This window comes from Trichomonas vaginalis, chromosome III (assembly GCF_026262505.1).
Source record: "Trichomonas vaginalis G3 chromosome III, whole genome shotgun sequence".
NCBI classification, from domain to species: Eukaryota; Parabasalia; order Trichomonadida; family Trichomonadidae; genus Trichomonas; species Trichomonas vaginalis.
Window position 1 is genome coordinate 25,219,490 of NC_067205.1, and position 13,284 is coordinate 25,232,773.

Genomic DNA, 13,284 nt, shown 5'->3' on the forward strand with positions numbered 1-13,284 from the left:
AAGATTCCTATTATCTTTTTTTATCTGGAATAAGCTGATAATCTAAATCAATTGCACTTTGTCTAAATTGAGGTTGGAATGGATTGTAATCAGGTTCATCTAATGATATTGTACCATATTGACGGACTCTAGAAATGTCGTAATCGTATTTCTTTGTATCTCCTTTGATGAAGTACATACCGTTGGAATAGCCAACTCCAGATGGGCACCTGAGGAACAATCTCCAGTAGTATTTCTTGTCTTTCTCCAAAGGATGATAAACCTCTGGTTGATCAAGTGAAGCCCATGTTCGAGTTCCTGAAAGATTGGCTTTAAGATGTGGTGCATCTGTTTCAAGATCTCCTGTAAGTTCTTTGTCAGAAAGCCAGAACATGACATCCTGTACGTGTGAGAACAAAAATCTGTATTCACCAGTTGTTGGAGGGAAGAAACTGCCTTCGCTCAAAGTAACCCACGGAGTCTTGTTTTTATGGGCATCAATATTCGGAACACCTACTGGGATATCGTTAATCATATAGAAGCCCTTCAAGTCTTTGTTCTGCATGAAATCTGCATATCCTTCAAGAATTGGCTTATCTTGGTCCATTTGATAGAATGTTGTAAATAAACCTGTTGGAATTGGTTTGACCGAAATAACCATGGTTGTGATATCTCCATTCTGTTGGTCTGTGTAATTAACATAAATCTTACTCAAATAGCGTGGATCTGTTGAATTAAATACATATCTTGCAGTTGATCCATTTACTTGAGTTAATGTTCCATTGATAACGCTGCATGATGTAAACTTAAATGTGTGGCATAATTTTCTAGTTTTCAAGTTGTTTTCGAAGTCGAAAATGTAAGGAGATCTGATTGGAACATGCCATGGTTTAGCTGTTTCAAATTCAACTCCATCAAGAACATATCCTGTTGTGTAAATATTTGCTACAGGATGGAACTCTTTGATCTGTTTCTTACTGAGCATGTCATCAAGTTTAGCTGAAATATTTGGATTTATCTGATCTGTACAGTTTGTTGCACCAGAGAATGTGTTGTAGTAAGCTCTCATATCACGTTTAAATACTTCTGCAGCCGTCATGAGGTACTCAGAGATATAACCGCCGTATTTATTTCTTTCCCAGGCGCGCTTGATATGAAGGTTCAAGTGTTTTTTGTGCAATTCAGCTCCAAACCAATACAAGTTGTTTCCGTACCAAAGAAGTAAATCATCTCTATTGATTGTATTGTATTGGTGGGAAACCCAGTTCCAGCCACCACCGCCAATGATGAAATCACCGTTAAAGTTGATCTTTCTTGTCTCATCAATTTCACAAAGAAGAGCCATGTCGATCATGTTCAATACATTGTTTGTGACTTCGCCCCAGTAACTCCAGCCCCAGTTGTTTTGGAATTGATGGTGATATTCGTGCAGCAAACCCCATGTTCCCATTCTCGGGTATGTGTATAGACCTCCAGACCAAGATGGAGGAGCTTGGATGCGGTTGCCGCCAACATAAGAAAGAGCAATGCCAGGATTTGTAAATGCATCAAAGTTGTACATGATAGGATTGACAACATAGCCACCGAGAATTCTGCTGACACCTACAACTTCACAAACATCATAGGCATTCCATGAAACTGTTTGCCAGAAGATCATGGCATCGTTGACACGTGTTGCACCGCGGCAGAATTGGCTAGGAACACAGGCAACAAAAGTGCCAACATCAAATGGGGCAAGGGGTGCTTGGAGACCGCGCATATCATCGTCCCATTCTTGATCGGTAGTAACACCGTATATGAAGTTTGGTATTCTTATACCGCCTGTGATTGTTATTTCAATTCCATACTTATATCGTCCATAATAAGATGCAAAATCAAGAATGCCGCCATATGGCCATGCAAATTGTGTTTTATTGCTGTTCAATGTGATCCTGCAACTGAGCTTAGGAAGTCTATCCGGTGATTGGGCGTTGGGTGCATGCTGATTAAGGCAGGCAACAACTTTGCCGATAGCATTATCTGGGATTTCAACAGTAATAACTTCGCCTGGAGGAACGTATATGCCTGAGATGTGATAACCGCGCTGATTATTATTCATGAAAAATTTGAATTTATATCTGGTAGCATTTTCTACCCAGTTTTCATTACCCCAGAACTGTCTAACACCTACTATATGTTTGTAAGCATTCTTCGGGTCTAAAGTTTGATAAGCTTTGCAAAATTCTCCTTCAATGCGATTGGCTTCGTCAATGAGAATACTTCTGTTTATTCTCTGATTATGTCCGGGCCAGGGATAATCGTTGTATGCTATTGGATTTGTATAATGTGCCTCTGAAATATTGGGAGGAGTTGGAGGTTTCGGGATTTTAGCTACTGGTTGAAGAGAACTTGGATATAAATTTATAATCTTATCAGTTCCATGATGCCCCCAAAAAGATTCCAAATAAGAACTAGAAAAAGGAATTAGGAATATTGTAAACATTAAAATAAAATTGAATACAATTCAAATTCAAGATTTTGTGTTAGTTTCTATCGTACATGCTATCATTTAATATGGTTAATTTTAATTAACACGATTAATATAACATATTTTCAAATTGTGTGATCAAAATATAAATTAATTTATTTGGGAAAATTCTTAAAATGAGTTTTTTTTTGTGAATGCCTTACAAAAATTGAAATTGAGTTAATCATTTGAAAATTTAAAAAGCAATGTAATATCTGCACTGAATATAATTTCTTTGAAAAATTTTATTGAGAATGCCAGCTAATTTTTATGAGAAAAAGGCAAATGTTTAATCGCAGTGCAATTAAAATTACGTATATTTTATAATAATAGCATCTAATTAAAATCCAAAAAAACCACAAGAATTTTCTCAGACTTTTCAGAGAATTGAGCAGTAGATATAAGGGTTTCGTTTTGCTAAAATTGTCACTTTTATAGCATATTTGTTTTTGGGTGTTTTGCGAAACCAAAAAAAAACTATGATATACAATGTGTGTGTAAAGAAAATACTTTATTTACTAGTTAAAAAATCATTTGGTATTGATCAAGTTATTTTTTCTGGATAAGATATTATATGGATAATTGGATAGAAAATACAATTATATAATCTTGTAAAAAAAAAAAAAAAAAAGGTAGTGGGGCCTCCAGGCACTTCGTGCCCTCTAGCCCCGAAGATGTTTAGTATAAATGAAGTATAAAATGAGGTTTTTTTGGGTATAGGGGGCTTCCCAGGGGCTGCGCCCCTTCTAGCCCATAAAATTTTTGAGAGTCGTCGTCGTTGACTTTTTTTGTAGAGCACTCAAAATAGTATAACATTGTCCGGACAAGTAAGGGTCTATCGTCGCTACAGAAAAGTTACGGGCGTTCCAAGGAAGTATACTTTGAGAAGCCTTTTCTCCATTTTAAAACAAGATAGGACGGTTATTTTACAAAACCGACAAGACTTTGACCGAGTAGTTTTCATGTTTTGTCACTTTTCTGTCACTTTTCAGGAAAAAAACATTTTTATTATATATAAAATGAATTTTACAAAACCACCGTTACCCTTCTTTGGAAATAAGAGTAGATGTAAAGATATTCTATTGAGAGAACTTAAGAAACTACCGAATGGTCTAACATTTGTAGATTTGTTCGGTGGAAGTTTCTATATGTCCCATTTGTGCCATACTGTATTTCCTGACTCAAAGATTATATGCAATGACTTCGACAACTATATGAACCGTCTCAAACATATTCCAGACACAAACAAAATATTGAAAGAGTTAAAAGAAAAGATACCTATAGGTAAGATGGAACGTATACCATTAGATAACAAAAATATTGTCAGAGAGGTTTTGAAAAAAGCAGAATATATTGACTGGGATAGTATATCTGCTAGACTATTATATAGTGGTTCTATAAGAGTTCATGACATTGAAACACTTATGTCAAACGTTTTATATCTTAACTATACAAATGTTTTCAAAGAGAACATAGAAAAATATATTGAGGGTATAGAGTTTGTGAGATGTCATTGGACAGATTTGTATGAAAAATATAAAGACAAGGAAAATGTTTTCTTTATAGTAGACCCGCCGTTCTATAACACATGCGATTTTCAATACCAAGTAGACTGGACTTTGAGAGACTCTTTAGAAACTTTAGACGTTTTACATAACTGTCCATGCTTTTACTTTACATCCGATAAAAGTGGTTTGGAAAGTGTCATGAGATGGTTAGAGGACATACATGAGTATGAGTTTAGATACGATAAGATAGAATATGAGAGAGGTCCTATAAACCGGAGAAAGTGTCACAATAAAGAAATTTTATTGGTAAGTAAATGTGGTTTGAAATAGGACTACTTGTTTTAGGTTTTTTCCATTGTGTCATTTACTTATTTGACGTGGCAGAAAGATATAGAGAATATGAAGATGAACCAATGCCAGAGAATGTTCAGCATATGTACTCGTAAGAGATATTTTTATCTAATATTAAATGGACGCACAGAACTTAGCGAATGCACAGCAACCTGGACAACCAAACCCAGAGAATATTCCAAATGAAGTTAGAATACAAACTGCAATGGCAAACTATGGTCAAGTGCCAACAGATGTACAAATGCAAACTGCCATGTCAAATGACGCTGCGTTAGGTTTGCCACCATGGTATGCAAATATGAGATGGAAAGAGTTTTATACAAACCCTGAAGTGGGATATAAACAACTCTATGCAGATGACGCGAACACAGGAGTTGACCCGGAATATGTTTTCTACCAGAGGAGAAATAGAATGTATGAGCTCCAGTTAAAGAATGCTATGGAACTCAACAGGAAACGCAAAAGACTAGGCGGACATTAGATTTTTACATATAGTAAAATGGGTTTCTTCAGTAGTATTGGAAACTTCTTTCGAAATGTTGGAAGAGGTATATGGAATGGAATAAAATCTGTCGGAAGAGGAATTTGGAACGGAGTCAAAAATATTGGTAAAAGAGTAGGTCAGTTCGTTGGTATTATACCTAAAGACCCTGAACCAGAAGAACAAGCTCCTGTTATACAACAGCCTGAACCTGCACCACAGTCTAGTTGGCAACCAAATCCAACACCTCAACCGTATTAAAATTATATTTTTACCGTTCGATAGTAGTTGTATATGAGACTAAGTTCTAAGTAAAACGCATGGTATAATGGAACTATTCTCTTTCTTCCATCTGTTGTAAACCATACTTGAAAGTCTGAAATACTTCCACTCGGTGGTTCATATAGCTTTGTAGGTTTTTCGTAAAAGTCATTTGCCAAGCATAAAAAAGAGTTTTGTGCACCAGAAAATGAAGCATGAACGATAATAGCATCTGAGTCGAAAACATTTTCATATGTTCCATTAGGGTTTTCGACTTCATAAAAGTCCGGGTGTACTGGATATTCTGCAGGCTGATTTAACATCCTCAAAAATCTATACCATGCCAAGTTGTTATATTTTGTAGAAATATAAACGTTTTCTCCAAGGTCTTCTATTCTATTGATTTTAACAGTTGCATTTTTCCTGTCATATATAATATCGAGATGGTACTCTCCTTCGTCAATGTTGTACTGTTTTGCATATTCGAGATAGATATCGTTTATTTTTTCTTGAAAAGCTTGAAGAGTTGTTTCTAAGTTTACAAACAAACTAACTTGTAAAAGTTTTCCCTGTTCAAATTTCTCATACGTACGTTTTTCTTTGTTATAGTATCGAATTTCAAAACCGACCGTAAATGGGAAACCATGTATGGCTTCTGAAATGAACTTCATTCTACGAAAGCCAATAGCTTTTGTGACGGATGGGTCTCTTAACCATCTTAGTGGGTAGTCAAAACGATAGCCTTCATGCTTTACGGTCTCTGTCTCAAACTTTTGACCTACATTCGTAAAAAGTTCATCTAATGGTTTAGTTGTAGCAACTCTAGAAGTTTCTTTTTCTATTGGAAGCATATTTTATCTAGAATAAAAATGTCGAAAGAAACAGCGTCTATGAGAGAAATACAACACAACCGACAACTCATTTTGCAAGCTCTAAATAAGAACACAACAAACTTTTCAAACTATTCTAAGATATCTGAGTCATTGAAAGAAGGAAACTTAAAACTGACGATAAACCCAATGACAGACGAGTTTCTATTTCAAGACAACAAGAACCATACTGTCTGTGTAAATCCAACAAAAGGAACTTTAAACGAGAAACCTATATCTGAACTTCTTTTGAAAGCAGATATTGACAACAAAGCTGACAAAGAGTATGTAGATGCAACAAAAGACTATATTCTCGCATGGACAGAAAGAACATACCCACAAAAACATCATACACATAACATCTATGACGTAGATGAACTTCAAGAAAAGTTAGATGGCAAAGCTGACAAGAACCATACACATACCATTGCAAATATTACAAACTTACAAGAAACCTTAAACAGGAAAAGTGACGTTGGACATACACATACATCTTCTGAAATAACAGACTTAAACGTTAGCCTTGAAAAGAAGGCAGATAAGAACCATACACACGATTTCTTCGCAACTGTTGGTATAGAAAATATTGAAGGAACGGTTGAAGGAGCTGATGGAACTGGTGGGGATGCATTATATTGGAAACCTCCTAACTTTCCACAAGGTTTAACATCGGATGAAGACATAACAACGATGAAATACATTAGATGTAGAAATGTCTATGTCATGAAGGATGAAAACAATGTTAAATTCACTGCTCAAGATTTATATGATAAAAAAGCAGACAAAACAGAGCTTCAAACATTAAAGACAGAAATACTTCAAACAGTATATCCTATAGGTTCTATTTATACGTCAATGAACTCTACCAGACCAGAAGTAGTACTTGGTTTTGGAACTTGGACTCAAATAGTCGACAGGTTTTTGTATTGTGCAAACTCTTCAAAGGAAACAGGTGGAAGTAAAACGATTTCAGGTGCAAATTTACCTGCACACAGTCACTACATAAATTTAAGTACATCTGAAGCAGGTTTGCATAGGCATAAATATTGGGGTTGGTCAACAATGACAAAAGGTAAAGGATATGATGTTAAAGACAACGTTCAGTTTGCTATAAATGGTTCCTGGGATGACACTTGGAGAGAAGGAGACCATACACATCGCGTTTCAGGGTATACGCAAACAACGGGACAAAGTAAAGACTACATGCCACCTTACATGACAGTTTACGCATGGTATAGAAATGCTTAGTCGTCATTTTCAACTTCTTTAGCATATTCGTCAGGAGTTGTCTTATATTTGTTAGGAACTGTCTTTGAAAGTATACCACCTTGAACTTTGACAAGTTTGAAACGAGGTCTGACAATAGTAGTTTTATCTTCTGCTTGCAGTGTGTACATTTTGCCATGTTTGCCTAAAACTTCATAATATTCTCTTGTATACTTTCTTCTATTTTTACGAACACGAACGTGAGTACCTGTCGGGTTCCCATTGTTGTCATAGTCAATAGTATTTTCATATGGGTCGCGTTTAGGTATTTCTATTTTTACTTTGTCACCTTTCTGAAGTTTGAAGCCCGGCATTCTTTCTTGTTTGTCTCTTTTGACTAAATTGTTAAATATATAGTCTTTCTCTAAGTCAGGGTTGTTTTTCATTTCTTCGGGGGAGTGGTTTCCCAAACCTTTTTGTTTACGGTTATTGTAAATATTTAAAACTTGTCTCATCTTTGCCATGGAGAAGTGTCTATATTTGTCGTCATATGACATTTCATTTGCTTCACCACCTTGTGGTTGGTTTAAGTCTCTTAAGATTTTTATACAACTGTCAATGACACCAAGAGCAGAATGGTTTTGGTCGACAATGAAATATTGGTTTACATTTTTTGAACGCAGATAGTTTTTAATATCGTCTGATTTGAAAGAACTTTCATAGTCAGATGTCAGTTTTGTTGGATGGTATTTGTCAACGAATATTGTCAAAGCAGTTTTCACATCTAAAATATTTTTGGACCATAATGGTATGGCTTCACAGTATCTTGTGTTTTGACCAACAAATATTAGCCAGTATGGTGGTCCATCTTCTCTATACCTCGGAATGTTTTCCAAGATATCCATAAACCAAGCATTTGGTGTTGAACTAAAGATTTTTATCATGAGTGCTTTCTTTGTTGCCTTAGAAACATAGGGGTCCTTGTTTGAATTCGTCATTTTTAACCCATAAGAAATGGGTTTATTTGGCGCATTAGCAGGAGTCGCATCTAGATTTTTACCCGCAGTGGGAACACTAGCCAGAGGTGCATTTGGAATTGGAAGGAAGATTTTGAGTACATTAGGTATACTGAAAGAGAAAGCACAACCTATTATACAAACTGTACAGAAAGGTTGGGAGGTAGCACGAGATGCAACAAATCTTATTCCAAATCCTGAAACAAGAGGAAAAGTTCAAGGATGGATGGACAATGTAGGAAGACAAGCAGGAAACTACTATAACAAAGCAAATGACTACTATAACCAAGCAGGGCACTATATGGACCAAGGTGAAAGATTCTTTAACAGAGGATATAACCATGCACAACAGTGGGTAAACAACAACCAACCTCAACCGCCTCAAACGTGGGGAAGTTAGTATCCCTAAGTCGTGTACTGTGGCACTGCGCGCCTCCGTACACAACTTAGCGGTTTTGACACTTTACGAAACCGTTAATGTATATTTTACAACACAAACACAAACACCAACTTAACCTTAAATATTTATAAAGCCGCCAACCACTTCACCTCACTAATGAAAAAATAAACGTTTTCACAAACGACTTCACTAATGTAAAAAATAAACGTTCTCACTTACAAAAGTATTGCAACTCCTCCCATTGCTGTGCTTCACATAACAGCTCATAATCTTCTGACTCACTTTCTTCTTCATATAGGTCAAAATCACTGTCAAAATGAATGTTAGTAAGTTTTGACAAAGCTAATGAAACACGTTTACCGTTTGTATCGTATGCTTGTATAAACTTTCCATTCTTCATTCCTTCATAAACGCTCAAACTAACTTTACCCTTTCTCCCTCGTATCTGATAGAATGTATTTTCACGAGGAACGAAGAACAAATTCTTGAACTCATGACCGTTGTAGTTTGTTATCTCAATAGTTTTCGTCATTTACATCCAAATAAAAATTTTCAGTAAATAAAAAATAAACTTAAAAATTAATGATATCACCACCCTCACACGTATGAAAACATAGCACAAAAATAAATTTAGGTGAAGTGGTGACATCTCACCTCTTTTTTCACCTCTTTTTTCACCCGTTGAATTCATTGCTTTATAACTCTCTTCCTTTCTCCAACTCTTCTAACTTCTTCTTAAGTTCAGCAATGTTGTCCTCATGAAGTTTAATCTTCCTTAATATACCTTCTCTATCTAATGGTTGCTTTATCTTTCTAAACTGAACTCTACCATCCTTCATAGTATGAACGTAAAAACCTTCTGGAACCGCTCCTGATTTAATGTATTCTACCAAAAACTTTTGTTTCATTGCTTCAGTGACTTTAGTCGTCATTTCAATCAAATAAAAATTTTAATATTAAATAAAAATAACGTTATTTTTTCAGTAAGGAAACGCAGGAGTTTTACGATTTATTTGAGGCGTGGGTTCTGGTTTAAATGTTGGAGTCGGTTTAGGAGTTGACTTTTGAACAGGAGTTTGTACTTCCATAGGTTCAGGAGTCATTGAAGGTTTTGCTTGTGAAGGTGTTGGAGTTTGTTTAACTTCAGCTACTTCAGTATTATTTACAACATTTGCTTTATTTCTTTTCAACATCATAACTGCTCCTGCTGTAGCTAGCAAACCTAGTGGGAGACCATATTTTATATAAGGACTTGACCAAATGCTATTTTTGACAGGAGCTGGTGGAACACCTAACCTTGGTGAGACTGCTCTTTGCCATTGTGCAGCTCGTAAGAAATATTCAATAGGTGCTCCATAATCGTTTAGTAAAGTTTGTTTCATAGATGGTGAAGGTTCACGAGAGCTTGATGAAGAACTCATTTATAAGCTTTAAAAATAAACGTTCATCCTTTATTCCTCACTGTCGTCAGTTGCTAAGTTATAGTCGTCAAGTCTTATTATTGGTATGCCTGACTGTCTTACTTGTATTGCAAAGCAACAATCCTCATAAATCCAATAAGTGGCTTTGGTACATTTTCAGTTGCTAGTTCAATAGGTCCTTTAACAGACAATTTGTATGTTATTGGAGCAGTAGATGTTTGACCTTGCTGGAAGCAAAAGTCCACTTCTGTTGGAAAACCACATAAGAAATGTGTGTTGTCATAGCTATCCCATTTATGTTCCACACTACCATCATCCACCAATGACCTCATAACATCTTCATTAAATCCAATCATATCATTGTTTGTATTGCAAGCGTTCGCAACCATTTCATAAAATACAGGTCCATATGATTTTTTCAGGTTCTGCAGGCATATTTCCATAAGCTCCATGGAAAGCTGAAGATATTTAAACTTAGGGTTCTCAAAATTAACATAATAGTTGTCTTTCTTTCTAAATAGTGCCCAAATACTTTTAACATTAATAGGCGTATAAGCTGCTGTAAATGTTGCACTTGAACTATCTGTATTCTTTGAGAATGAACCGTCCTAGGAATCCAATCCATAACTTTAACAGGAAAACATAAAGCCTCGTTTGTATAATGTTCTACAAGTTCTGTATAAATGTTAGGGTCTAAAGAGAATGACTTTGGATGAATGAAACATTCATTAAAATCCATCTTTGTTCGAAATAGTTGCTGGGTTACAGTTGTAATAGTAACTGTTCCACTAGCTTCTATTGCCTTCGTTATCATAGTGAATGGTTCATTCCATGGAACAAATTTATTTGTCGGTGGATTTGAATCTGAAGCAAATGCAACTTTAAGAGTTGGATTGAAAGCAATGATATCATTTACAGATATAGATGTGCATTGTAAGGCGTCGCTACTGAACTTTACTTTAAGCTGAATGTTTCCTGCAAAAGCTGGAATATAAATCGAATAGCTTCTAATGGAAGGAATCTTCTAACAGGAATTCTTAAACGAAGCTTAAAATCAAATGATTTTTCCTGCTGTAATTGGACCACTAACAATTTGTCCTGTTCTGCATGTTCCCGAATGACTCCATACATCTTCATGTCGAGTCTTTGAGAAAACATCTACTTTCTTTATTTGTTCGGTAGTTTGTGAGTTTGAAGTTATATATGCTTCTCTCTTGCGTTGTCTTGAGAATATACGATACGACCATTTGCAAGGATTTGAATATCCAGCAACTGCATAGAAAGCGTCATCGAAACCAATCCAAAATCCTGGTGGGTTTGTTTTATTGGAACCTGAACCAATTTCTTTATCTACAATAAATTGACCTTCCATTTTATACGTAATGAATGTATTGTAAAGGTCAACATATTTTCACCAGGAGGTGAGAGATTGAATGTTACCCATGTGTTATCTTTAGCAGTTCCAGGTTGTGATGGAATCTTTGCGTCAGAATATTTTCTATTAGTGTCACCAATTTGAACTGCATTGTCTATGATATCGAAATATGAGCGAATCTGATGAATATGCTCTGCTGGAGTAAATTCGTTTAAACTGTTCGTTCTGCATGTATTTACTTCAGATAAAAATATCTATTTACTTCATTATTCTCACTCTTCTTCTTGGCATTCGTGGTGGAAGTTGTTTCTTGACATTTTCAATGAACTGTACATTCTCTTTTGTCTCGACTTCTTTCACTGGTGGGTCAGGGTTCTTTGACTCGGTTTGCTTTTCAATGAAATTCACGAACTTTGCAATAAGCTCTTGGTTCGTTATTGAAAGTACATCTGGCTTCTTTTCTTCTTGTTCTATTGACTTTTCAGTTTGTACAGAAGGTTTTATATGGGCTTCGTGGACTTCACCCTTGTCATGCACCTTAATGTTGTCGCTCTCTGTATTCGCTAATGGAACCTTTCTTTTTCTTACATATATTTTACCATCTTTACTCTGACTTACATAATAGAAAGGATGTTGTATTCCTCTGGCGTCATTTAATATAATAGACTCTCGTTCTGATTTTGACAAGCTCATTTTACATCGGTTAAAGTTTTAATTTAGTTTTTATCTACAGTCAAATGACTCAGTCAAATCCTACGGACAAGACCCAAGGTGTCATAGATGTTGAAGCATTGAAGAAAGAAATTCGTGAACAAATTTTATCCGAACTGAAGGAACAAAAACCAGAACAAAAGCCAGAAGACCAAAGAGAAACTTAGTGAAAAACACTAGCTGCATTAGCTGCTGGAAGACAGAAGAACCCACGCTTTGCTGGCGAAAAAGCTAGAGAAGAAGCAAAGCAAAGGAAGAACAAAAAGCAAAGGAAGCTGAAGCAAAGAAAGAGTAAATGGTTTATTTTTATCCGAATTAAATGTATAGACAAATACCTTTAACTGTTGCGTTCAGTAGTGAAAACCCTGACGTCAAAATAAAGGGGAACAGAGTAACGTTTAAGTTTCAACAGACTGGATTGTGAACATAAATGAAGAGAAGTACATTGGCATAACATCTATTGTATATAACAGTGCTTTCAGAAAGGTTGACTTTATACTTCAAGTCGAGATAGAAAATGACGAACAGTCTTTAAGCGCCCAAAACATTCACATATACAAATACTTTAAAGACGATACACATTGTTGCAATGTATGATTTCATTTAATGAGATGTTCGAAAAAGTTCAACATTGAAGTACAAACTTTACAGCCTTTACGTGAGTTTCTTGCACAACTGAAAGAAGAAGGTAGTCAGCCACAACTTATAGACTTTCATTATGAATTTAATGAAAATGAAGATGGAACTCATGACTGTCAGTTTGTTGTATTCTCACCATTCAATGAAGTCGCTAAAGAGAAAGAAAATCCATTACGTATAAGGTTTCAAATCTCTGAACCCAATGAAGACTTCAAGAATGTTTTCAATTATGATGCAATGCTTCCGAGGAAAAATGAATTTTCAAAGATTGTAACACCTGGCATTTGGGATAGAAAGCAAGCTATATTATATTCAAACTTAAGTAAGGGAGTTGAAAATGAGTTCATTGGTCATACAAGAACTTCACCACTTCCTAACCCTAAATACTATAAATTAACTGGCTTCAATCGTGAGTTTTGGATAGACATGTTCTCCACTCATGACCATAAATGTCCAGTGTTCTTGCCTCCAGACCATAAGGACTGTCTCTACATTGAAGCACAACTCTTAAACTCTACCATCGCAGTATTGTAAAATCTACGCTAGCTTTATTTTTATCAC

The 13,284-nt window shown here is 35.6% G+C and overlaps 7 protein-coding genes and 1 pseudogene across 8 annotated transcripts, besides 2 other annotated features; 5 read left to right on the plus strand and 3 right to left on the minus strand.

Moving 5' to 3' along the window:
* Positions 1-10: 10 nt before the first annotated feature.
* On the minus strand, positions 11-2,461 carry TVAGG3_0761540 (experimental autoimmune prostatitis antigen 2-related family; the record flags this gene model as incomplete). Its single annotated transcript, XM_001310028.1, has 1 exon — positions 11-2,461. The coding sequence occupies one exon, from the start codon at positions 2,459-2,461 to the stop codon at positions 11-13; it is 2,451 nt and encodes an 816-aa protein (XP_001310029.1).
* A 1,043-nt stretch (positions 2,462-3,504) lies between these two features.
* TVAGG3_0761550 (phage tail repeat-like family) lies at positions 3,505-4,323 on the plus strand (the record flags this gene model as incomplete). Its single annotated transcript, XM_051245643.1, has 1 exon — positions 3,505-4,323. One exon carries the CDS (start codon positions 3,505-3,507, stop codon positions 4,321-4,323), a length of 819 nt encoding a protein of 272 aa, XP_051092230.1.
* A 139-nt stretch (positions 4,324-4,462) lies between these two features.
* Positions 4,463-4,825, plus strand: TVAGG3_0761560 (uncharacterized protein; the record flags this gene model as incomplete). The annotated part of the gene is made up of 1 exon (XM_001310027.1): positions 4,463-4,825. One exon carries the CDS (start codon positions 4,463-4,465, stop codon positions 4,823-4,825), a length of 363 nt encoding a protein of 120 aa, XP_001310028.1.
* An 18-nt stretch (positions 4,826-4,843) lies between these two features.
* Positions 4,844-5,086, plus strand: TVAGG3_0761570 (serine threonine-protein phosphatase family; the record flags this gene model as incomplete). Its single annotated transcript, XM_001310026.1, has 1 exon — positions 4,844-5,086. The coding sequence occupies one exon, from the start codon at positions 4,844-4,846 to the stop codon at positions 5,084-5,086; it is 243 nt and encodes an 80-aa protein (XP_001310027.1).
* Positions 5,087-5,238: 152 nt separating this feature from the next.
* Positions 5,239-8,096: a mobile genetic element.
* Positions 8,097-8,175: 79 nt separating this feature from the next.
* On the plus strand, positions 8,176-8,577 carry TVAGG3_0761590 (uncharacterized protein; the record flags this gene model as incomplete). The annotated part of the gene is made up of 1 exon (XM_051245644.1): positions 8,176-8,577. The coding sequence occupies one exon, from the start codon at positions 8,176-8,178 to the stop codon at positions 8,575-8,577; it is 402 nt and encodes a 133-aa protein (XP_051092231.1).
* A 12-nt stretch (positions 8,578-8,589) lies between these two features.
* Positions 8,590-13,284: part of a mobile genetic element that runs on past the window's edge.
* On the minus strand, positions 9,558-9,998 carry TVAGG3_0761610 (uncharacterized protein; the record flags this gene model as incomplete). The annotated part of the gene is made up of 1 exon (XM_001297294.1): positions 9,558-9,998. One exon carries the CDS (start codon positions 9,996-9,998, stop codon positions 9,558-9,560), a length of 441 nt encoding a protein of 146 aa, XP_001297295.1.
* TVAGG3_0761620 (uncharacterized protein) lies at positions 11,632-12,066 on the minus strand (the record flags this gene model as incomplete). The annotated part of the gene is made up of 1 exon (XM_001297295.2): positions 11,632-12,066. The coding sequence occupies one exon, from the start codon at positions 12,064-12,066 to the stop codon at positions 11,632-11,634; it is 435 nt and encodes a 144-aa protein (XP_001297296.2).
* On the plus strand, positions 12,696-13,257 carry TVAGG3_0761630 (annotated as a pseudogene). Its single transcript has one exon. A coding segment is annotated over exon 1 (562 nt).